This window comes from Telopea speciosissima, chromosome 3, assembly GCF_018873765.1.
Source record: "Telopea speciosissima isolate NSW1024214 ecotype Mountain lineage chromosome 3, Tspe_v1, whole genome shotgun sequence".
Taxonomy (NCBI): Eukaryota; Viridiplantae; Streptophyta; class Magnoliopsida; order Proteales; family Proteaceae; genus Telopea; species Telopea speciosissima.
In genome coordinates this window covers 18,661,329-18,687,705 of record NC_057918.1, presented here as the reverse complement: position 1 = coordinate 18,687,705, position 26,377 = coordinate 18,661,329, and the positions used below count along the sequence as shown (strand labels likewise).

General features: G+C 41.2%; 1 protein-coding gene across 1 annotated transcript in view; it reads left to right on the top strand.

Annotated features, from left to right (window-relative positions):
• Nucleotides 1-26,377, top strand: part of LOC122654473 (probable LRR receptor-like serine/threonine-protein kinase At1g06840) — a 130,592-nt gene that overhangs the window by 83,837 nt on the left and 20,378 nt on the right. Inside the window, exons 16-19 of the mRNA XM_043848573.1 lie at nucleotides 4,365-4,526; nucleotides 4,628-4,911; nucleotides 18,330-18,381; nucleotides 19,923-20,173. Coding sequence (XP_043704508.1) covers nucleotides 4,365-4,526; nucleotides 4,628-4,911; nucleotides 18,330-18,381; nucleotides 19,923-20,173 — 749 coding nt within the window. The remainder of the gene's footprint in view (nucleotides 1-4,364; nucleotides 4,527-4,627; nucleotides 4,912-18,329; nucleotides 18,382-19,922; nucleotides 20,174-26,377) is intronic.

Genomic DNA, 26,377 nt, shown 5'->3' with positions numbered 1-26,377 from the left:
TCGTGTGCAAGTGCTTAGCCGATCTCCTTTCCCTACATTAGAGCAGTCCTTTGCTTTGGTCCATATTGAGGAAACTCATCGGGCTGCTATGTTGCACACTTCCACTGTTGATAGATCTGCTTTACAAGCTGGTTCCAGCCCTACTCCCATTCCCATACCTTATGGCAATTCTTCATCCAAGGAGCTTGTAAAGTGTGAACACTGCAACAAACCCTATCACACTAAGGCTACTTGCTGAAAATTACATGGGAAACCTGCTGACTTTGAGGCGAAATGTAGTTGTGGGAAGTCCAAGTCCAAGGCTAATCACACTGACACTACTATTGTTGCCCCTACTACAGACATTAGTCTCACTCCGGATGAACTTCTAACTTTCCGTCACATGTTAAAGGCCTCTCCAGCTTCACCTGCTCCAGCATCTGCACATGCTGCCCCTTCTGGTTCTCACTGTGCTTTAGGTATTCCAGTCGGTAGTCATTGTGCATTGGCTATCTCTAGACTACAGTCCCTGGATTATAGACTCCGGTGCTATTGACCACATGACTGGTTCCTCCCATATTTTTCACCAGTATTCTCCCACTTCCGGGAAAGACACTGTTCGTGTGGCTAATGGTTCCTTTTCTTCTATATCTAGAAAGGGTTCTATTCGCTGCTCTCCTACCCTTACATTATCTTTTGTTTTGCATGTTCCCTCTTTCTCTACTAATCTTCTTTCAATTAGTAGTCTTACCAAAGATTTAAATTGCAAAATAACCTTTTTTCCTTCTCATTGTGTCATATGGGATCTGGTGAAAGGGACGACGATTGGGGGTGGTAAGGTACATGGTGGTCCTTGCTTACTTGACACGGGTCAGACTTCTCTTCCGCCAGCTTCATCTCCAGCTCATCAGTTACACTCAGCCTCGTCTCCTGATCTCCGCCTATGGCATTGTCAGCTCGGCAATCCTCCTCTTCGAACTTTAGCCTTTTTATTTCCTCAATTAGTCAAAGATTATAAAACGGGTGAGTTTTTATTCGAGGCTAGTGTTTTAGCTAAATAGACTCGTTCCAGTTATTTCCCTTTAAACAAAAGAAGTGTTTCCCCTTTTGCTTTAGTTCATATTGATCTGTGGGGTCCTGCCCGTTGTACATCCATTTCTAGTCATCGATGGTTTGTTACTTTTGTTGACTGTTATACTCGTACCACCTGGGTATACATGATGCAGCACAATAGTGAAGTTTTTCGATGTTTTCAGCTCTTTCACTGTATGGTTTAGACCCAATTCAATGCAATTCTAAAAATTCTGCGTAGTAACAATGGTAGAGAATGCATGGAGGGTCTGTTCCAAACATATTTGGCTGATAATGGGATACTTCATCAGACCAGCTGTGTCAACACTCCTGCCCAGAATGGAGTGGCTAAAAGAAAAAATCGTCTTCTCGTGGAAGTTGCTAGCGCTATTATGTTTGCACGGCCTGTTCCTTCTCAATACTCGAGTGATGCTGTCCTTATAGCTGCCTACTTGATAAATCGCATGCCTACCCGTGTTCTTGATGGTCATGCACCTACAGACATTCTCCAGGTTTCCTCTTCTTTTGTTGTTCCACCGAAGATATTTGGCTGTGTTTGCTATGTTCGTAACCATCATCCTTATGGCAAGCTTGATCCTCGTGGCATTCGGTGTATCTTTTTGGGTTACTCAGCTACCCGAAAAGGATACAAGTGTTATTACCCTCCTACCCGGCGTACTTTGGTCACTTTGGACTTTGTCTTCCATGAATCCCTAGCGTATTATTCACAGCCACCTCTTCAGGGGGAGCATGATTCTTTGGGTATTGAAGTTGTGCCTACTATACTACCAGTTCCTGTTCAGGGGGAGCCATCTGCTCCAGCCTCTAGTTCAATTTTTGTTCATGGGGAGCAATTTGTTTGTAGGCCTATAAGTCAAATTCATGTTGATAAAGTTTATACCTAGATCCCTAAGCACAAGGAGCAAGTTGAGACTACCACCACTACTGTACCCCTTCTCCAATCTCTAGACCTTGATCCAGAGCCTGTTACTCCATCTGGTAAGGATCCTTCCCTTGAATTACCTATTGTTGTTCGTAAAAGCATTATGTCCTTTACCCAACATCCCATCTCCAATGTTGTTTCCTGTGATTCCTTGTCTTCTTCCTATCATGCCTTTGTTTCTTCTCTTTCGTCTGTTTCTATTCCACAAAAGTGGCAGGAGGCAATTGCAGATCCAAAGTGGAAAGCAACCATGATGGAAGAGATGAAAGCCTTATCCAAAAATGAGTCGTGGGAGTTAGTGGTTCTTCCTCCGGGCAAGAGACCAGTCAGCTATAAATGGGTATTTATAGTCAAGCAGAAGATAGATGGATCAGTAGATAGATATAAGGCAAGACTTGTGGCCAAGGGGTTTACTCAAACCTATGGGATCGACTATCCAGAGACTTTTGCCCCAGTTGCAAAGTTGAACATTGTTCGGGTTTTATTGTCATATGTTGTCAATCTGGGTTGGGATTGCAGCAAATGGACGTAAAAAAAAATGTCTTTCTTCATGGAGAGCTTGAAGAGGAAGTTTATATGGAGATTCCTCCAGGTTTTTCGTGTGACAAAACTCATGGGAAGGTCTGCAGACTGAAGTGGGATTATATGGGCTGAAGCAGTCCCCTCGGGCTTGGTTTGTAAGGTTCCATAAAGCCATGATTTTTGTAGGGTACAAACAGAGTAATGCTGATCATACCTTGTTCATCAAGCGTTGTGGAGATAAAATTATTCTTATAGTCTATGTCGATGACATAGTTGTGACTGACAATGATGCTGATGAGATTTCTCACCTGAAGATTTTCTTGGGACGATAATTTGAAATAAAAGATCTAGAACAGCTAAGGTACTTCCTTGGGAATGAAGTTGCCCGTTCTTCCAAAGGCATTTTTCTCTCCAAAAGGAAGTATGTTTAGGATCTTCTCTCAGAGACTGGTTTGTTAGGGTGTCATCCTTCTGATACTCCTTTGGAAGCTACTACTCGTTTGAAAGAGAAAGATGTTAATCCTGTTGATAAGGGATGTTATCAACGATTGGTAGGAAAATTGATCTACCTCTCCCATACTAGACCAGACATTGCATTTGCAGTGAATTTGGTCAGTCAGTTAATGTATGATCCCTACTCCACTCATATGGTTGTTGTTCTTCATATTCTCCATTACTTGAAGTCAGCTCCAGGAAAAGGGATTTTTTTGTCTCCACATGATCATCTTCGTATTGAGGCCTACACTAATGCTGACTAGGGTGGTAATCCTGATCGGAAATCTACTTCAAGCTATTTTACGTTTGTAGGAGGTAACCTTGTCACGTGGCATAGCAAGAAACAAAATGTTGTGGCAAGGCTAGTGCTGAAGCAGAGTTCCGTGCTATGGCCCAAGGAATCTGTGAGTTATTAGGGCTTTAAAGTTTACTTCAAGATCTTAGTGGTTCTGTTCATCGTCCATGATGTTGTTTTGTGACATTAAGGCAGCAATTAGCATTGCCCACAATCCAGTGCAGTATGACCGTACCAAGCACGTGGAGGTTGACAGATACTTCATCAAGGAGCAGTTAGAAAGTGGACAGATTTGTATACCTTTTGTGAAGTCAGGTGATCAGCTTGCTGATGTCTTCACTAAAGGATTGAGTGGAAAAATGTTTCATCCTAATTTGGTCAAGTTGGGCATGTGTGATATCTATGCACCAACTTGAGGGGGAGTGTTGAGTGATGTAACCCGAAAGGGTATTTTGGGGTTTTCCCCCTCATAGCTAGTAGAGTCTGCCATGAGGGGGCTTATTTGTAACTCTGTCCATTCTTTCAATATTATAAATAAGAGGGCTTGATGATCACATTCATCATTCAAGCATTGCATTCTAAACTGTTCTGCTAACAAATATTAATATAAGGAATATTTTTTTTCAACTATTACATGGTAGGGTTTTTTTTCTAGGTAGAAAGAAATGAGAAAACAAAAATAAAGGAAGCATTTGTAGTTCTTGATTAGCCAGATACTTAATAATTATTCTTATAGGAACCTCTTGGTTTTTAATATTATTTATAAAAATATCTTCAGAACCATTTCAAGCCTGGTAATTTTTCCTTTATTTTTGTAGTTATGGTCATTCATCTTTTAATATCATTATGTTTCTTGAAAGTATATTGGCTAAATGGCTTATGACATATGTATTCATCTAATTTGTCATTTTTTACTTTTGTACTTTTGTTTTTAGTAATTAGTTCATAGATAAAGTTTTACATAAACAGAAATGTGAAAAAAAGAGGGTATAGATTCCCTGAGAATAAGAACAGTTAGTTTTACATGTACATCTTACATGATTCTACTTATTGTTATAGTGGCTTCTGAGCCCCAAAGCTCATTGATAAGCAAGGGTGTGCTGGCTGGTATTGTATTAGGGTCAGTTGCTTGTGTAGTTTCAGTTTCTGTTTGTCTCGTTGCAATTCTTGTCACTAGAAGACGCGCAACAAGCTACCATCACATGTCAAGAGAACGAGCATGTAAGTTCCTCTTGTATTATTGAAGATATATAGTCAGCCAAATATCTAATTTTGTCCACCTTTTAGCAATGAATTTGAGGCACTAGTTTTACTTATTATAGCATCAAGAAGTTCAGTCAAAATTGATGGCGTGAAGGACTTTACCTTTAAAGAAATGGCGCTTGCTACAGGCAAGTTTAGTGACTCAGCTCAAGTTGGTCAAGGAGGTTATGGGAAGGTTTACAAAGGCATCTTACCTGACAAAACAATTGTGGCCATTAAGCGTGCTCACGAAGGATCCTTACAAGGTCAAAAGGAATTCTTAACAGAAATAGAAATTTTGTCAAGGTTGCATCACCGAAACCTGGTTTCATTGCTTGGATATTGTGATGAAGAACAGGAACAGGTATACCACATTTCCTTATGGACTACTTTTTGGCTATATTGTGTCACCCTTGGGTATAAAATGTGGAAATTCTACAACTTTCTTATGAATTTATATCACCTAAATTAAATAATGTTGACACCTAATTATGAATTAATGTTTTCTGACATGATTTTGAAGGAATATGGCACATGACAAGGAGAGATAAACCATCATCTGAGGAGATATTTAGACGTGAAATAAAGAAAAAACAAACTAATAAATGAGTTTTTAATTTACCAAGCAAGAAGCATAAAAAAATGGATTAAAATAATTTCATCCATATCCCAAAATACCAAAAATTTTCAGATTTTTTTTAAAATATTTTCTATATTTTGTGTTTTTCCTTTTCTTTTGATGAATTGTTGACTATATCGAGAAGCAAAAACTATATTGTTCAACTTTGTTAAATTAATTACAAAAACAATAAATTTTGCATTTTTTTAACTCTACAAAACCTTGTTCCAACTAAATTGGGTTGGCCTCACAAATCCTATTTCGCCATTCAACTCTCCTTCAAACCATGTTCATTCTTAACTTGCATCCATTAATAACCGTTTTACTACTTCAAACGAAATCATTTTCAACCTACTTCTACTGATACTCAATGGCCTTATTGCACATGCCCCCAACCACCAGTCAACCACTACTCTCTTCCAACTTATCTCCTTTACCCTGTACAACTTTTCTTTTGTGCTCAACATTCAACTCTATATAACATACTGCTCATTTTATGGATGTCATGTGGAAAATTTTAGTTTTAACAGGATGTGTCTATCTTATGTACTACAGAAGCAACTCTCATCTTCATCCACCTCGCTCCAATTTTATGATTAACATCTTCTTGTATTTATCTATCTTTATTAATGGTTGAACCTAAATATTGAATATTATCGTTTGAGTTATTTTCCCATTTAGTTGGGATAAGGCTGAGTAGTTGTTGTATCGTTTGAGGTATTCCTTGTCATCTATCCTAGCCATTCTATTTTGCCGTATACTAAAGTGACACTCCATATCTTCTATTGTAGCCTTGTTTATTTTAAAACCTTTTGGCGCTGATGTACTCCATGATTCTAATTTGGCACACACCCTATCTTTTGTTTTGGCAACTGAAATCCTGTCATAAGCAAAAGCATAAATCAGTATGCACACACACGCATACCCTCACAAGAAAGTGCAATGATTTACAGATACATTATGAATGTGTTTTGATTTGTTAATTTTTTATATCAGTATATATGTAAACCAATGTAAATGCTGCTGCTGGATTCCTCCTACTAGTCATTCTGTCAAATAACTGAAATAAGCATACTAGTAATTTCATGACATATAAGAACGTAAAAATTCATTAGAGACTAAAAAACTTATAAATTAACTTTTTTTTTTTTTGGATGAATAAAAATTATATTGCGAAGGAAAAGGAGAGAATATACAAGCCTTAGGGCCAAAGAAAGAAAAGAAGGGAAAGAGAAGAAAGGGGGAGGGAAGCTAGCCAGCTAAAGAGAAGGGGCCGGCTACAATAAAGAGGGGGGGAGAAGCCAGGAGACGACAATGAGCCTGTTCCTTGGGGAATCCCTTACAAGAAGGTGGAGGAGGGAAGCAATCTTGGAGTTGATGTCAAAGGAGATGGCATTCCAAATTTTATCCAAAGAGTGAGAGTTGGATGTCCATCTTCTAAGATTACGTTCCATCCAAATGTGAGAAATGGAAGCACAAAAAGCTAGCTTGCCGACTGTGTCCCAAATGGAGTTCCAAGATTTGAGGGCCAGTTTGACATTTTTGAGCTTTTTGGAGAAGGCGAGGAGAGGGGAGGAGAAGGAATGGACAGGAATGTCCCAAGCGGCTTGGACAATAGGGAGGAAGCCAAGGTGGGAGGACCACATGTCAAAAAACTTGAAGGGTTTGGGGCCAAAGGATAAGAAGGGGAGGACAAAAAGAGATATGGGGGAGTGGTCTGAAAGGCCAGGGAGGTCAAAGAAGGCATAAGAGGATGGAAGGGAGGAGAGCCAAGGTTCATTGACGAGGACTCAATCCAGCTTGCAAGCTACTCTATTGATGCCAGAGCGCTTATTGTGCCAAGAGAGATCAGCACCCGACCATCTAAGGTCCTCAAGCCCAGAATCCTCGAGACAAGAATTGAAAGCTTCAACGGCTTGGTGGTCGATGAGGGAGCCACCCAACTTTTCATGACTATAACAGACGACATTGAAGTCGCCTCCAATGCCCCAAGGAGAGGAGCCCACAGACGAGGAAATGGAACGGATGTCATCCCAAAGAGGAATCCTATCAGGGTGACGATTGAAGGCGTAAACCATGGTGAAAAGAAAAGATGGTTGTGGAGGTGGTCAGAAATGCTGAGATGAAGGAATTGGGAGGAGGAGGAGGAGACCGATATATGGAATTTGGAGGGATCCCTAAGAATCCAGATTCGGCCGCTAGGAGAGTGGGCATAGTTGGAAAGGAAGGACCAGGAGGGGCCTAGAGAGTAGACAACATCCATTTACTTCATTAAACCATTCTTATGAAATTATAAGGACCTTCCTTGGGAGGTAAAAGAGAAACAGAAATAAAAGTTAAAAATACAACTCTAGTGACTTATGACATAGACATGTACTAAAGTACCCCTAGTACATAAACTCTAACACCAAGACTTGGGAAATGATGGAGGCTACCAATGAAAATCTCTGCCAAGGCTTGAAGAGTAAATGAGCCTGGAACTCACTACTGCAGAGAGGACATAAAAAGGGTGCCACTTGTCATGCCAGAGGGAGGTAGAAAGACCATCATCAATCCTAGAGGAAATGACATCAATAGCAAGGTGTCTGATCTGCAGGATCCTACGCCAAACCCAGGAAGCATCAGAGGAAGCAGCAACAGACCATATACTATCTCTGTGAAGTGGCCCTGCATAAACGCAAGAAATTCAGATGTTCTTCTTCTTTGAGGCAAGTTTCCAAATGAGATTTAAGGTGCTAACAAGGTTAGAATCCTTGATCCTTCTTAGCCCCAACCCCCCTTCTGATTTTGGGAGGCAAATAGAGGACCATCTAATTGGGTGAAGGAATCTAGATGAGTCAGTTCCTTTCTAAAGGAAGGAGCACATGATGGACTCTACTGTTCTAATGGTGGCCTTGGGAAGGCCAACCACACCACACCAGTAAATGTAGGAGGCCTGGACTTTCCAGTTTCCTCTTCTTTTTCCCTCTTCAAAACCTAGATTCCCTTCAATTAAAATCTAGTGGGCCCTCTTCCGTCTTCTTCTAACATGGTTTGGTGAACTTCGGCCATCGCTGGCATTCCTGGGGTGGTGCCGTCACCACCCAGGTCCCCTTCTCACCCACCATCTCCTCCTCCCCCTGCCCCTCTTCTTCCCCTTCCCCTCCCCTGTCTGGCTTGGCCTGGAGTGCTCTATTCAGCCAAACCCATGTGTCCTCTCGGGAAGGTCTTCCTCTTCACTTTGTCACCCCTGCAATAGTTGGGAGCTCCAAGGTTGCTCACTATCTAGTTGAGGTATTGGACGATGAGGCCTCTCTCTGACTCAACTCACTAGTTGGCTACTTCATTGGAAGTCAACCACCTTTCTATATCATCAAGTTCTCCCTCATAAAACAATGGAGATTACAAGGTAATTTAGAGACTTACTTGATGGCCAACGGTTTCTTCATCTTCAAGTTCTCCGATGAACAAGATAAGCTACGAGCTCTGGATAGAGGACCATGGCAAGTTGGTCAGAAAACCCTTTTTCTCCATTAATGGAACTGTCAACTCCAACTGCATCGTGTTGACTTAAATACCATTCCTCTGTGGGTATTACTTCCTGGTCTTCCCCTCCACTTTTGGTGCACAGAAGGCCTCAGCATCATTGGTTCTATCATTGGGACCCCTCTCTACTTGGATGGTAGAACCAAAAGATAAGATATCCTAGCTTTTGCTCGTATATGGGTTGAGAGTTCTGACCCTTGCCTACATCCATTACGGTTCATGATGGAGACCACTTCTCGTTTCATCAAGAAATCGCATACGAATGGACCCCTCCCCACTGCCTGGTCTGCAAACTTTTTGGTCACCATCCTAATCTCTGCTCTCCCATTATAACTGACAAAGCCCCTTATGATGATCCTTCTGTTCCCAACTCTTCCACCACCCCCTAAGCCCATTAACCACCACCCTCCTCCGCCTCCCCTGAGACCATTCCCAACTCCTGTCCTGCCTCCTTCCCATGACTCAAACCCCCTTTCTGGGTCCCAAAATCCTTATCGTGGTCGGTCTCTCTACCGTCACCGGAGAAGGCAGTGAATTCGAGAAAAGTCGGCTTCTGGCTCTTCCTTGGGGCACTCTTCGGACTGTCAGTCCCTTCCGCTGGTCAATAATCCAGTAAGGAACTCTAGTAACAACCGTCTCTCAACTTTGCAACCTGATGTCAATGGTGATCTCTTCTGCGCTGTAGAGACTCTGAATCCTTGTTCCTCGAGACATCGCCCCCCTCAGAGAATCGACGAGGAATATGCATCGGGCGCCCCGTCCCTACAAATGGTCCAACAAGAAGAAGAGACTGACGATTCTCATCAATTCTCCCCCCATGTGAGTCGGTGTAGCCCCTGAGGCAAATTCTATCTCAGTGGTTGATGCCTTGTCTGGTCGCTTTTGCTTGACAATGCCCCCGACACATGTCTCTCGCCTTTCCTCCCCACCCCCTCTTACCTTTTCTAGTCGCATCTTCTGGAAGTTCTTGATCCTCTAACCCCAGTCTCTTGCCTCTCGCCATAGATACCCCTCGGGTAGGCCCCTAGTCTCTCTCCATTCCTAATCTACCCTCCACCCTTCCGTCTTTGAATTCTAATTTCCTAAATGGGCCAGCTCCTCTAACCGGCCCATTAATTCCCTCCTTTAACTCTTTAGGCACATCGTCCTCTTCCTCTAACCCTTCTATCTTGGCCCACCCTTCTCTGGCTCACCCCTCTAGTGCAGCGTTAACCCCTATTACGCCCCAGCCCATGGCCCTCCCTGATCTTCTTCATCCGCGTATTGTCCCTCGTCCCCTCCTTCGTGTTTACCATCGGCGCGGTTCTAGCTCCCCTTCTTTTCCTAAGAAGCGGCCTTATATAGCCTATTCCATATCCAACATCGAGAAGATTATGCCTCTAAGCATGGATATAAGAGACCTTGCCCTCTGTCGTGGCACTTCGGATCTTTATACTCCCGGATAGTGTTCTTTTATTTCAGATAACTGGGGTTTATCATACACAAAGAAGGTGACATAGATGATGATGTCTCACAAAGAATTAAAGTAGGATGGATGAAGTGGAGAGGTGCGACCGGAATTCTGTGTGACCGACACATTCCGTTAAAGCTTAAAGGAAAGTTTTACAGGACTGTTGTCTGACTGGCTGTGATGTATGGGGCAGAATGTTGGGCAATTAAGAAGTGCCATATAGCGAAGCTATGTGTTGTAGAGATGAGGATGTTAAGATGGATGTGCGGCAAAACTAGGAAGGATAAAGAAAGGAACGAACGTGTTAGAGCATATGTGGGAGTCACCCTAATCAGCGACAAGCTCCGAGAATGTCGCCTGAGGTGGTTTGGCCATGTACAACGAAGGCTGGGGATGCCCCAGTAAGGAGAAGTGACCTAATGCCAATTGAAGGAGCTAAAAGAGCTAGGGGCAGGCCTAAAATGACCATAGGTGAGGTTGTGAAGAATGACATGCATAGTCTAGGTCTTGTACCAAGTATGACCTCGGATAGAGCCTATTAGAGGGCAAGGATCCACGTTATCGACACCATGTAGCTGAGATTTTCCCTGAATTCATGGGCTATCCTCTTTCCTTTTACTTTCATCTTTCATTTTCCATTAGTTACCTTTCTTATCCAATTTCTTTTAAGTTTCTCTTGCTTTCCTTATATTTTGAAAGGATCAATGTAGTTGACCCCATTTAGTTGGGATAAGGCTGTGTTGTTGCTGTTGTTTGTTGTAATTGATTGGGGCTCTCCCCTTCTTTTTGTAGGCCGATGCCTTCCCTCTTGTTGGTTGGGCCTTGTATTTGGTTTGAGTTTGTATGTTCTCCCCCTACCCCCATTTTTCTCTCCTTTGGTAATGAATTTTTTATTCACCCAAAAAAAAATGTAAAAGGACTGCAGAACTGATCTAGTGAGCTCAAGGCGACCTGCAAAAGATAGGAGCTTTGCGTTCCACAGCTGCAGCCTTTTGCGCAAATTAACTTTTAGACCTTTTAATTTCATAAATTTATTTATATCATGTTCTAGCATACTGCTACATTCTGAAACTGTGTTAGAGAAAGAGGCATTTTCTGCATTTCAATGGATTAACATGTTTCAAATGGCAAGTTACTCTCTTATGCAGGAAAAGGCTTCAGTTGTGGAAAGGCAAGTTACTCTCTTATGCAGGCAAGCTGGTTCTTATTAAATCAGTTTTGAACTCATCTTATATCTACTGGTTTGGCATTTATGGTCTCCCCAAAACCATTATCAAGTCCTTGGAATCCCTCTTGGCTTCCTTTCTTTGGAAGGGTAATGATTCTTCAAGATTCCTTCATCCCCTAAGTTAGGCTGTTGTGTATCTCCCTAAGAAGGAAGGTGGTTTAGGTATTAGAAGAATCAAAGAAGTGAACTCTGCTGGCATCATCAAGCTAATCTGGAAGATTGTTACAAAAAAGAAAAGCATCTAGGTCGATTGGATTTACTTGGGCCTTCTTCGGCAGGATTCCATTTGGACTGCATCAGCCTCGTCAGATGCTTCTTTGGTTTGCGCTGTTAGAGTTTATGCTTTAGGGGTATTTCTGTAACTGGCCATTGTATTAGGCCTAAGTTGTATTTTGTTCTCTTGTTTCTTCTTTTTCCTTTTACCTCTCTAGGGAGTTATTTGTAATTCCAGCAGTTGATTAATGAAGAATATTGGGGAGAGAAATCAATTCTCTCTCCCATACGGTTGTGTTAATTTCTCTTCTCCTTTCCTTCTCTCTTCTTCTCTTCTCCTCCTTCTCTTCTCTCTTCTCAGCCTCTACCTTCTTTCTTCTTGTCTTGAATCAATCCTAGCTCATTTCTAACTTGGTATCAGAGCAGGTTTTGAGAGTCGACCTAGCTCTCCTCGACTCTTAACTCTCTTTGGAACCCTAGAAATGTAAAGGGGTTCCATTGAGACCATACTTTGTAAAGAACTTCACATAGAATGATCTATTGTGGTTAGATCTTCAAAGCAATGATGAATGGAGGAGGTCTCTTGGCTGGAAAACTGCATTGAAGCACTTTGAGATGAACCCAGAATTTCCGCCAGCCATTCTTGTCTCAGTTTCAATTCTGCCTCTTGGAAGGCTGTTTTGTCTTGAAGCTAGGCCCATTTGAGTTGCCTAGAGGTGTGTTTTTACAGCCCCAAGGGCTTGGTTCTTGAAGGGATAAGGTTAGAGAGTGGTGCTCTTTTTTGCTACTGCACAAAATTCTGCTACTATCACCAGCCTTGTCTTGTCCAGCTTGTCCCTCCCCCATCCCATCACCATTTGGAGTGGGACCGGCACCATTAGAATCGCCCAGGCACTCGATTGATGAGAGAAGCAGTTTGAGGAGCATAGTTCATCTCTTTGCTGCTCCAAAGGTACCACCAACCTTGTTTCTGCTCCATATTGTATTATTTTTTTTTTTGGAAACCAATGCATTGGATGGTTATTGGTTGCTGAGATTGGAAGGTCTGCCTGTAGTTATACTTGTTGGGTGTTGGATAGTTATGAACTGAGGTTCTTTGGAGTTTTTTGGACTGTTATGTGGTGTATGGCTGCTGTGACTGCAGTTGGGCTGCATATGAGGTGTTTGATTTACTGATTCTTATGGATTTATCCTCCTTTTTACTGCTGTGACTACTTGGGGCAGTGTATTGCCCTTTGTTTATGGGGTATCTTGCTTGTGTTTGGGTAGAGTTTACTCCCCATTTGTGCAAGGCACTATTCTGCTTTGTTGGATACTTTTGGTACCATGTCTACCAATTGTGGTGTTGAATTTCTTTGAGCTGTTCACCTTGTTTCGCTGCTAAACTGTGTTCTTTTTGGGTTGAGAATATACTTCCCATTTGAATTGGGGTATTACTCCCTTCTTGTAAGTGTGTTCTTTAGAGAATTGAATTGACAGCGGTTGTTTGAAGAACTCTCTGTTTGGATAGAGTGTTTACTCGCCATTGGATTTGAGTATCATTTCCTTTTTTTTTGCGTATTCCTACATTATGTCAACTCTTGGAGGAAGAGGCCAGGGTACACCCCAAGGAAATGACAAAGATAGGTTCCGCTGTAACCATTGTGCGAAGTCTGGACACACGAGAGAGAGATGTTGGATACTTTATGGCTGTCCCCCTGGTATGCACGGCAGCAGGAGAGGGTGCGCCAAAGCATGCTCCGTGATGACTGTGGTTGCACCTCTGGGATCTACATGGATTATTGACTCTGGAGCCACTGACCATATGACCGGCACTTCTCAGTGTTATGACTCCTACTCTATCTGTTCTGGTAAGGACAAGGTTAGAGTTGCTGATGGTTCCCTTTCCTCTATTTCTGGTAAAGGTAGTGTTCGTGTCACTTCTTCTATCTCCCCTGACTCTGTGCTTCATGTTCCTTACTTTCATACTAACCTCTTATCTGTGAGCCACCTAACCAAATCTTTGGATTGTTCTATTACTTTTTTTCCATCTCTTTGTGTTTTTCAGGATTTGGTGACAAAGAAGGTAATTGGCAGAGGACGTGAGGAAAAGGGACTTTACCTTCTTGATCAAGGGACTTTACCTACTGCTCAGTCCTACGCATATGGGCATAATGACAACAGTACTATTGACTCTGTGATGTTGTGGCATCAACGTCTGGGCCACCCTTCTTTTGGGTTTATGAGGACAAAATTGCCCACTTGTTTTCTTCCATTCTTTCTTCCCATGTCTTTCAGTGTAAACCCTGTTTGTTTGCCAAACATTGTCGTTCTCCTTATCCTTATCAGGGTAATTGATCCACTATTCCCTTCCATATTGTGCACTCTGATGTTTGGGGACCTTCCCCCACTACTTCTTTGTTTGGCTGTCGCTACTTTGTTTCCTTTGTTGATGACTATTCCAGGGCAACTTGGACCTTTTTGATGAAACAAAAAAGTGAGGTCTATGATGCCTTTAAAAATTTTTATCAGCTCATTTATACCCGGTTTCGTACTCGCATTTAAATTGTTCGTTCTGATAAAGGGGGGGGGGAATATATGTATGGGGGGCTTCAATAGTTTTTTACTGATCATGGCATTATCCATCAAGTTGCTTATGTGGACACCCCTCAACAGAATCGGGTGGCTGAAAGGAAAAATCGCCATTTGTTGGAAGTCACTAGAAGTCTCCTATTTGGCATGTATGTTCTAAAAACCTTTTGATCTGAAGCTCTTCTTACTGCTTCATTTTTAATTAATCGCATGCCCACTAAACTTCTGAGCTCCAAATCCCCTTTAGACTTCTTGTCTCCTCAGACTTCTGCTTTCTCTCTTCCTCCCAAGGTGTTTGGGTGTGTCTGCTATGTCTATGTCAACAAATGTGCTCGGTCTAAGCTTGACCCCAAGGCACTTAAATGTATTTTCCTTGGATATTCCTCTACCAAGGGGTATTAGTGCTATCACCCCTCTTCTAGAAGGCGACTTTTTTCAAAAGATGTTACCTTCTTTGAATCTATACCTTTCTTTGCTTCTTCTCAACACCCTCTTCAGGGGGAGAATAGTGGAAATGATGAGGCTGTCTCTATCCCTTTCCTCCCACCTTTGCCTACTTCTCCATTTCTGTTTGATATTGAGAAACACAAAGAAGGGACTGTTGTGGATACTGATACTCATTCAGGTGATGATGCTAGCAATGAAAAAAAAGGGGCTAATGTTGGAAATGGTTCTGGTAATGAGAAAGATTACCACATTAAATACAAAAGAGGTAAAGGTTTGCATAATACAGGACAGAAGACCTGCCAAGACCCCTCTTTGGATCCACATCCTGAGATACATCCTCCTCAGTTAGGTAACATCTCTTCTCTTCCTTCTGATTTAGACCTTCCCATTGCTACTAGAAAAGGAAAGAGAGCTTGCACTAATCCTATAGCCCAAATTGTTTCCTATGATGCTCTCTCTCCTACAGGTGCTGCCTTCACTGCTGCCCTCTCTTCTATTTCCATCCCAAAACATGTCACTGAGGCCATGTCTGACCCAAAGTGGAAGCAAGCCATGTCTGAGGAAATGATGGCCCTTGAGAAGAACTGTACTTGGAACTGGTTGATCTTCCCAGGGGGAGAGTTCCAGTTGGATGCAGATGGGTCTACACAGTCAAGTATCGATCAGATGGTACGGTTAAGAGATACAAGGCCTAGTTGGTGGCTAAAGGCTATAGTCAGGTGTATGGGATCGATTATCAGGAGACATTTGCTCCTATGGCAAAGCACAACTCAATAAGAGTTCTTTTATCTTTGGCGGCTAATCAAGATTGACTATTGTATCAGTTGGATGTGAAGAACGCTTTTCTCCATGGTGATCTAGAAGAGGAAGTGTACATGCAGACTCCACCTGGCTTCAAGTGTCCCTCAGCAGAAGGGAAAGTGTGTCTGCTCAAGAAGGCACTATATGGTCTCAAGCAGTCCCCAAAGGTTTGGTTTTAGAGGTTTAGACAAGCCATTTTGAAAATGGGTCTTCCCAAAGCCAAGCTGGCCACACTTTATTTACCCGGCGAGGTAATGGTACCATCACAGCCCTTATTGTCTATGTTGATGATATTGTAGTGACTTGAAATGACAGGGCTGAGATAGCTAGCTGAAGACCTACTTGGCTCAACAGTTTGGGATTAAAGATTTAGGTCCCTTAAAGTACTTCTTGGGTATTGAAGTGTCAAGGTCTAAGAAGGGAATAAATATATGTCAAAGGAAGTTTGTCCTAGACTTGTTGAAAGAGATAGGGATGTTGGGTTGCAAACCAGCAAACTCTCCTATTGATCAGAATCATAAGCTAGGAGAAGACTGTGGACCTTCCCTTGTTGATGCAGGGAAATACCAGAGGCTTGTAGGGAAATTTATCTATCTCTCTTTGACTCGCCCAGATATCACATGTGCAGTTGGGGTGATGAGTCAGTTTATGCATGCCCCCTAGAGTGGGCACTTGGATGATGTTTACCAGGTCCTCAGATACTTGAAGTACTCTCCAGGAAAAGGTCTCCTATATGCCAAGAACAATCATTTGAGAATTGAAGGTTACACTGATGTTGATTGGGCTGGTTCAGCTTCTGACAGACGATCTACATTTGGCTATTGTACTTTTGTGGGTGGTAATATGGTCACATGGAGGAGTAAAAAGCAACCATTTGTGATTCGGTCAAGTGCAAAGGCAGAATTTAGAGCTATGGCTCATAGAGTATGTGAACTCCTATGGTTGAGACGGTTGGTCCAAGAGTTTGGATTTGATACTGAGGCACCTATGAGACTCTATTGTGATAACAAGGCTGCCATTAGTATAGCACACAACCCTATGCAATATGACAGAACAAAGCATATTGAAGTTGACAGACACTTCATCAAAGAAAAGATTGACTCTGGGTACATTTGTACTCCCTTTGTGAAGACCGGTGATCAAAAGGCAGACATCTTCACCAAAGGACTCATTCCTCACCAGTTCAGTGCTCTTTTATGCAAGCTGGGAATGTACGACATTTATTCTCCAGCTTGAGGGGGAGTGTTAGAGTTTATGTTTTAGGGGTATTTCTGTAACTGGCCATTGTATTGTGCCTTAAATTGTATTTTGTTCTCTTGTTTCTTCTTTTTCCTTTTATCTCCCTAGGGAGCTATTTGTAATTCCAGCAGTTGATTAATGAAGAATATAGGGGAGAGAAATCAATTCTCTCTCCTATACAGTTGTGTTCATTTCTCTCCTCCTTTCCTTCTCTCTTCTTCTCTTCTCCTCCTTCTCTTTTCTCTTCTCAGCCTCTACCTTCTTATTTCTTGTCTTGAATCAATCGTAGCGCATTTCTAACTGGCACAAGATCCTAGCTACCCATCACCAGGTGCTTCAGGTCATTCACTCTCAGATTGGTGATGGTCTCTCTTCTTTCCTTTGGCTAGACCAGTGGCACCCAATGGGGACCCTCCTCCACTCGGTCACCCCCAGAATCATTTATGCTTCAAGCCTCCATAGGCTCTCTTTGGTGGCTGATATCATAGATCAGGCTGGCTAGGCTCCTCCCCCTTTTTCTTCCCCTGAGCTTAATCTTATTTGGAATGATCTTCATTCCATCACCAGAAGACCTGCAGGTAGAGACGATTGTGTTTCTTGGTCGTCAAACAATTCCAGCTCCTTCTCCTCTAAAGCAGCCTGGGTCTTCATTCGTCAGAAAGGTCCGTTGGTTTCTTGGAGGAAATTTTTTTGGTTCAAGCATCACATTCCCCGCCATTGCTTCACAGCCTAAAAGGTCTTCAACAACTGTCTTCCAACTCTGGCCTTCCTTCGAAGTCCCAGATCTCAGTCTCCCCCACTTGCTGCCTCTGCTGGAACAATGTGGAAGACTCTGATCACTTATTTTTTGGTTGCCCTACATTAGTTGCCATTTGGAAAAGGCATTTTGATCAAATGCTGGCGTGCCCCTAGAAGAATTCTCCCTTTCTCTAGAGAGTGGATTTGGATTGATATGACTTATGCTGGCTCCCCTCTATTTGTGATACGGTCGGAAAGATGGCTTTTTGTTCAACTCTCAACTATATTTGGATGGAACGTAATATCAGGAAATGGACCTCCAACTCTCGGTCTTATCAGCAGATTTGGGACTCCATTTTCTTTAGAATTAAAGCGAAGTTGTCGTCTACTCCTCCCTCTTATTGTTCTGATACCCCAAGGAACATACTCATTGTTGTCTCCTGGGATCTCTCTTTTGTCTCTTTTGTTGCTCCAGTCCCCCATAGCTGAGGCTTTGGCTTGCTGATTTTTTATTTTGTTTCTCCCCCTTAGGGGCTCTTGTAATTCTTCTCTTTAGTAATAAAATTTTTTTTCACCCAAAAAAAAAACATGTTTCAAATGGATCCCCAGAGCTCTCTACTTGGTCTTTGTACGACATATTTTAAGTACAATTTCAGATTCTGAAGTTATTCCTTTGAATTTTCTAACATGAGTACATTTAGTTTAATCGTAAATTTTAATAGTTTATTAGAATTACCATTGTTTCTTAATTCTTTTCCTAGCTACAATCTTGGCATAAATGTTTACTTGCAAAAACTTCATTTTTTGTAAGTTTGTTCTTACGATATGGTGAATTTGGATTTTATATTCTGAATCCATGAAATTAAACATAGAAAATTAAATAGTAAAGTATGGTTGAGTTTTGTGATTGAAACGTAACATAAGCTTCTTATGTTCTTGGTGCATTTTTAGATGCTGGTTTACGAGTTCATGCCTAATGGCACACTGCGGGATTGGCTTTCTGGTAATTCTTGTACATCAATTCCATAGTTCTATCAATTATTCATCGTGTTTAATCCATAGTCTCTGTGTTATTTTGCTATTTCTATCCAGATTTAATTATATTTGGTTAACTCAAAATAAGCTATAGGAAGAGCAATTCATTGATGGATATGTATACCAACACGGCCAATCCTAGTGTACCAAGCAGATGTACATGTCTTGTCAAACTTTGCTTTTGCAGTTCAAAAATTTTCAGATTTGAATCCTAGTCATCAGAAGCCTAAAGTCTCATCTGGGTATTGACAAAGCTCACTACCGAGAACTGCAGATATCTTACATGTATAATAATGGGTTATGTTATGTTCACCAAGGTAAGTGAACTCTTGAAATAGGGGACGTGGGTGAGCCCATGTTATAGAGGACTTTGTACCCATCTCATTGGTAAATTTTCAGCCCCAATACATGTATATAATGTGGGGTCTCATAATAGTTCAAAGTTCTGAAAATTACAAGAATGACATAACCGTCTAATATGTAATAATGGAGGTTTTGGCATGGTTGTAATTTTATACAACTTTGAGGACACTTTTAACTCATATAATGTGCTCATTTTCTGTCAAATTTTGAATAATGAGATGGGTAAAGAGCCGTTTATAATGTGAACCTACCCATTACCCAAATGTTGATCAATTGCTTGCCAAGTGGCAAGTTATGAAGTTACAAAGTTCACCAACCCTTGTGAACATTATCAGCTTCCAATAATAATTGAAGCCAAAGTAAGAAATCTTTTTTTTTTAAGAAATTAGTTTCTATGTGGAAATGTAGTGCTCATTTTCCCTTTTCCTTTTTAAGGTTGGGGTGGGGGAGGGGTTGGAAGGGATCTCTGACCAGATTCTCAGATCATCTGAAAAAGGAATGTTGGTACGAAATAATTGGGTTTCACAACATCTTCATGCCCGCCCTTAGTTGAATACAAATACATTTGTTTTTCTTTTGTTTTTTACTAGATGATGGAGAAGGGAAAATTGTAGAAGAGAATGGCCCAATTATTTTAGATAACCAAGCCAAATTCTGCAGTAACTAAACTGGTCATTAAAACCATAAATCAACAGTCAGTTATACAGAAAAAGAACCACATTGATTCTTTATTGAAGCGGGTACGAAATACCTTTAATTCAACGGGAGGAAGCCAACCAGATTATGTTATACTTGTCCCTATTTATCATTTCATGAGAAGCACATTTTTCATAAAAGCATTATCTTTTCTCTCTTGCCAAATTCTCTGTACAATGACCCCAGATATTAGCAATCCTAAATCAATTTTGTGATATATTAGTCTAATGAAAATTTTATTATTGCATGCCTATTCTTTACACCAATTCTGAAATTCTTGCGCCTCTCCAGCTCATTGCCCCCCCCCCCTTCATTTTTTAAGTAGGACAGGAATTAGTTCTTCTCTTTTGACAGTCAAAACAGTACTTAATGCACTCAAAATCGAGCAGTCAAATATCCCATTTAATTAATAAAATAAACCTAAACATTTCGTGGTGACTGATGTGACAGCTATATCAGAAGATAGTCTGAGTTTCGGTACAAGGTTGCGCATTGCATTGGGTTCCGCCAAAGGCATCCTATATCATCATACTGAAGCAGATCCTCCTATCTTCCACCGGGATATCAAGGCTAGCAACATACTTCTGGACTCGAAGCTTGACGCTAAGGTTGCTGATTTTGGACTCTCACGGCTTGCACCAGTTCCAAATGACGACGGTGCTATACCTGATCATGTATCCACAGTTGTGAAGGGCACTCCGGTATAATCAACTCTTTTAAAATGTTTTTTTTTTTTTTTGTAAGAATAAAGAATCCCATTGTAATGAAATTTTTGGCATGAAATTTTCTTAGCAATCTTTTTCTTCTAAAATTATATATTTCAAAAGCTATGTAAAAAGTATTCAATTAGAAGAATATTATGAGATATATGTTTATATCATAGTTGTCACAGCGACTAGGCGACCAAAGGTGTTAGAGGGACGCCTAGGCACCCTAGGGGTACAGTATATGACTTAATGTAATATAGCAATGGAAAAGAGCATCCCAGTGCATGAGGCTCCACCACTGCAGGGTCTAGGAGGGGCAAATGTATGCAGCCTTACACCCTCTCCACAGAGAGGCTGTTTCCATGTTTCGAAAGCGCAATTTAACCATTGCGCCAAGGCTCACACACTTTTATGTAATATAGCAATGATAAATTTATATAGTTATTCTTATATGCAACATAAAAGCCATTTCAATGCAATATGATATAATTATGCTAGTAATGACCTAATATGAAAAAATGAACTATAATAAACAAAGCATAGTATAAAATATAAGCATGCTCATCAAAAAAAAACAAAACAATAATATAAAAATCAATGTAAATGTGAACAAGGTGTGCTGTCGCCTTGGACCCAAGAAAGAGCCCAGATGCCAGGGCGACGCATTGACAACTATGGTTTATACAATGATTTAGTTTATAAACATTAACATGCCACTGTATTTTTTTCATTCTTCATGTAATATCTGGAAAATTCCAACATATCTTTATAAGAACTCAATTTTTTTATTTTTTAAACGTGTTATTTGTGAATTTTCCTTTCCATGTTTGTTAGCAACTGAGCATGCAACCGTGCATACGTGTGCATTGGGATACTGTTTTCTTTTTTGTTGATTCTATTAACTCCCACTGTAGTCAATGCTTAATCGACTTGCAACTTATTAAGCATTCTGTCACTTAGTGACTTGTAGTTTTCAATATAGATTTTTCTGACTTCAGAAACTCCAAGTTGGATGATACTTTGTTGAGTTGAACTTTTGATTATCCAGATTTTGTAATATGTACTTGAAAATCAGTGAATCATCTATAGATCAAGAGATTATAATTAGGCTTAGTTTTGTTGGGTTGAGTTGAGTTTTCTATAAACCTAGATTTTGGATTCCTTCTGAGTTTGAAATCCACCACTTTCTGCAAAAATTGTCAAAGGTTAGAGTATTGCACTGTGTTTAGGCCACTGTACTTGGTCCACCCCAATCATTGGTTCGGTAGTAGAAAGTCTTCAGCAGAAAATTGGTCTCATGGTTTCTTAAACATGAGAAGTAAAGTTTTACTGAGAAACATGTGATGTCATGTCCTGATTCTTGAGTCTTGACAGCCATTTAACCTCTTCCATTTTGGTCGCTCAACCCATTTCTACGGACAATGGAACCTCTTTTTCTTGGAAAATTTCATCATTTCCCATAAAGAACGTCTCTGGTGACTGAGATCAAAACGGAAGGCTTGCAGTAGAATGTGCAGAGATAGAATCACTTATATTATTCACCATTCAACAATCACCAATTATAAAAGTGGTTAAATGACACTCTTGCTGGGACCATCTGTACCAACTATATTTATTAGATTCATAATTTAGTACCAACTTATGTACCTAGTAATAACTGGGTCTGTACCTAAGTGGTTGGGCTATATCCAATTCCAAGCATGGTTTTCGATGGGATTCCACTTGTTAATTTTCTTTAAAATAGTATGCTAATGCATATTTTACGCATTACAGTATGCTGATTGAAATAAGGGAAAAGTATAACACACCCTGTGCATTGGGTGATCCCTAACTCAGCCTTGGTAATTTCTAGGCAACTAGCAAGGACATCATGTAGTTTGAAATATGCTTGTAACTAGGCCAGTCTCGCATTGTCAAGCGCAACCTGCCCTTACTCCTGGTTGTACTGAACCTTCTCCAGGATCAGGCCAAGGTTCGAAAACTCAGGTCTTGGTGCCAACTCGGACCCTTGAAAAACCGAGTTGAGTCGAGATCTCGCCGAGTTGGTGCACTTTTTTTTTTCCTCGACTCAAAGCCTCATCTCAGTGAGTTTTAGACCTAGTTTGGGTCTGAAACTTGGTATTCAGTCTATTTTAGGCCATTTAAACATAATGGCACTATCAGATTTTGCAAAAACAAAGTCCAAAATAGGAATTTCAGTTAGTGGGAAAGCAGGACAGACACTTATGCTAGAAACCAGGATAGACACAGGACAAACACCCTTATTTATTTCATTTACTTAAGATATTATTCATAAATAAGCAAATACCCCCCTATTTGAATCCAATAAAAATAGTTAAAAAATCAAATTCCAAAAGAAAAAAAAATCAACCCCCCAGTTCAAGAACAAAAACTGGATTTTCGGCCGTAGGTGCAATTTCAACTTTCTGATGCTGGGGTTTTTCTCAAATCTAAAAATTCCAATAAATCTTAATATGGTAAAACATTACTAAAAACCAAAAGTGCGGTAAAATATTCATTTGTTTTGATGTCCAAAAATATTTTTTCATTCAGAGTGATTTTGACAGCATTTGCGCACACCGAATTAAGTTTGACCGGTACATAACTCCTTCAATATAAATCAGATTTAAGCAATCTTGGACTTTTTGGAAAGCTTTCAAAATTGCACCTACCGCTGAAAATCCAGTTTTTGTTCTTGAACTGGGGGGTTGACTTTTTTTCCTTTTGGAATTTGATTTTTTAACTATTTTTATTGGATTCAAATAGGGGGTACTTGCTTATTTATGAATAATATCTTAAGTAAATGAAATCATTTACTTAAATTATATTAGGCATAAATAAGTGTCTGTCTAGTCTGTCTTGGTTCCTGGCATAGATAGGTATCTATATACCAAGAATTTCCAGCAAGATCTCGAGATCTAGCATTCATATAAAGGACCTATATGGGCACTTTCCTATGTCAAACCCCGAGATCTGGACCGAGATCCACGATCTCGGAGAGGCCGAGATCCGCGATCTCGGAGAGGCCGAGATCTCGGCGAGATATTGATATTTTGAGACTCGTAGGCAGTCTCGGGATTTCGAAAAACCGAGAAACTCGACAAGATCTTGCAAGTTCTCAAACTATGGATCAGGCTGGCCACTTAGCCAGCCCTCCAACGCCTTGGATCGCCCAGGCACCACGACAACTATGCCAACAATTTAAGTATCGGTATCGTGTATCGTATTTGAGGGTTGATTTTAAGAGACATATCGTTTCGTATCGGAGAGACGCAAGATACGCTAAAGATACACATGGCAATGGCCAAGAAATGCATGGATGTACTTGCGATATATATGTTGTAATATGGGTTCAAGGATAAAATTGTCCTAGGGGTAATGTTGTCCTTGTACCTATTCCAGAATGTTCCTTCTCATATTATAAATAAAGAATGGTTGTAGTCACACTGACTAAGCCAGTATTCACGGAATTCAACATGGCATCAAATCTAAAATTCATCCGGGAATATGAGACATAATTTTTTCTTTCTTTTTTTCTCTCCCTCTCTCTCTCTCTCTCTCTCTTTCATGATCTCGCCCTAGCACACACCACCGCCCTCTACCACTCGACCTTCGCCAGCCTTCCGCTACTTCCACCATCCTTCTGCCTCCCTTCCAGTCTCCCGCGACCCGCTCGCCCTTCCTCTCTCTCTCTCGTAGGAGTATTCTTCTCCTTTGCCGCCTTCTCCTTTCCACCCTTGGTGGTGAGTTGTCTCCCACCAAGGGTTGTTTGTTGACCTCCCTATGCTTTAAGGTTTTTTGGAGGATTTTTTTCTCTGTTCTTGTGTAATTTTTTTTTAACCAGCCACCATGCCTGACAATTCTGAGATTACATCAACACCCTCTGGCCCTGACGGCACGTCGCAACGTGATTTTCTTCCGTTTCCATCCAGCTCCATTAAATTAAATGGAAGCAACTATCTGTTGTGGTCTCGTTCCTGTTTGTTTGCTATTGGTTCCCATGGTCTCTCTGGCTACATCATCAGGACAACTGTCAGGCCTACCAATGCTAGTCTCGCACAAGATAGGTGGATGAATTTTAATTTCTTGGTCATGTCTTATCTGTTTAATTCCATGGACCAAGAAATTGTCGGCCGCTACCTTCTTCTTGATATGGCTGCCAAGATCTGGAAGACAACCCAGGACACCTACTCTCAAGAATGCCGCCCAATGTTATGAACTCCGTCAGAAAATCCACTCGACAAAGCAGTTGGAGTTGTCTCTCTCCCAATACTATAATAAGATGTGCACTACTTGGCAGCAATTGGATTTTTTGGGGATCTTCACTGCAACCTGTGATGTTGACGCCACGGCTTTCCAGAAGTGGGAAGATGGTTTTTAGGTCTTTGATTTTCTGGCTGGTCTCAATATTGAGTTTGATCAGATCAAGGCAACTATACTGAATCGTGATCCTCTACCCACTCTTGAGCAAGCCTATGTGAATCTTGCAGCTGAGGACAGTAGGCGTACAGCCATGGTTAATCCAATTACTCAGGAGAGATCGGCTCTCCTTTTTGGCTCTCAACCAACTTCTCGTGGGACCTCTTCTTGCGGTAATGGTGGTGATCGTGTGATTGGTGATCACCCCCTATTAAATGTGACCACAGTGGGAAGGATTGGCATACCAAGGACCGCTGTTGGAAGCTTCATGGTCACCCTGCAAATACCCTTGGGTGTGGGAAGGGTGGCTCAAATCGTTCCAACAATGCCCGTGCAAATCAGGCATCTATTGAAGAGCAGCCTACTGACCAATCTCTTTCCTAAGTTGTGGCTGAACTGTAAAATCTTCGGGACATGATGACTTGCTTGGACACATCTTCTTCAGCATCAGCGTCTTCTTCATTGGCTGCTTCGGCTGTTTCTCTGCCTTCCGATCATTCTACCAACCCTCCCACAAGTATTCCATTTGGTGGGAATTACACCTCGGTCATTCCCGATTCTTGGGTCATTGACTCTAGGGCGACCAACCATATGACAGGTTCTTCCTCTCTTTTTTTCAAATATTCTCCTTTATATAGTCATAGTAAGGTTCGTGTTTTTGATGGGTCTCTTTCTCCTATCTCGGGAAAGGGATCCGTTCAGTACACTTCTTCTCTTTGCCTTTCCTCTGTGTTACATATACCTAAGCTTTCTACTAATCTTTTATCCATTAGTAGCTTAACAAGGGATTAAAATTGCAAAGTGACATTTTTCCAAACCATTGTTTGTTCCAAGACTTGGTAACGGGTCGTACGATTGCATGTGGTAAGGTGGTTGGTGGTCTGTACGTGCTGGATAGTTTACCGGTAGTATTGACATCTCAGGATTTGTCTTCTGATTCTTCTTCTACGTTACTTGAGTTAAATAAATGGCATCGCCGTTTGGGACATCCACCCTTGGGTGTTTTATCAATTCTTTTTCCTAGTTTATTCAAAAAATGTAATCCGAATAATTTTTCTTGTGATGCTTGCACTTTGGCGAAGCAAACTAGGAATGTTTATCTTGTTTCTGATAGTAGAAGTATGACACCTTTAAGTTTAACTCATTTTGATGTGTGGGGCCCTGCCCGGTGTGTTTCTACTTCTGGATTCCGGTGGTTTGTCACCTTTATTGACTGTTACAGTCGCACTACTTGGGTTTACTTGATGCATAGTAAGAGTGATGTCTTTACTTGTTTTACATTATTTCATAAGATGGTTCAAACCCAATTTGATGCTAAGGTGAAGATTTTACGGTCTGACAACGGCAAGGAATATATGGATGGTGCCTTTCGCTCCTATTTGGATTCCCATGGAATTATTCATTAGACATCTTGTGTGGACACTCCTGCTCAGAATGGGGTTGCTGAACGAAAGAATCGGCATTTGTTGGAGGTGGCTCGCTCTCTTATATTTACTATGGCTGTTCCTCCTCGTTTCTGGGGGGATCCGGTTCTTGCAGCCACTTATCTTATCAATCGGCTCCCTTCCAGAGTCTTAGCAAGCTGCTGCCCTTTAGAACTTCTCTTGGGATCCTCCACGTTTGTTGTCCCTCCCAAAGTTTTTGGTTGTGTGGTGTTTGCCCGAAATTACTATGCTCATGGGAAGTTCGACCCCAAAGGTGGGACAGCATGTCACAATTTTGATCGTCTATATAGATGACATAGTGATCGCTGGTAGTAATGCACAAGAAATTCAAAAG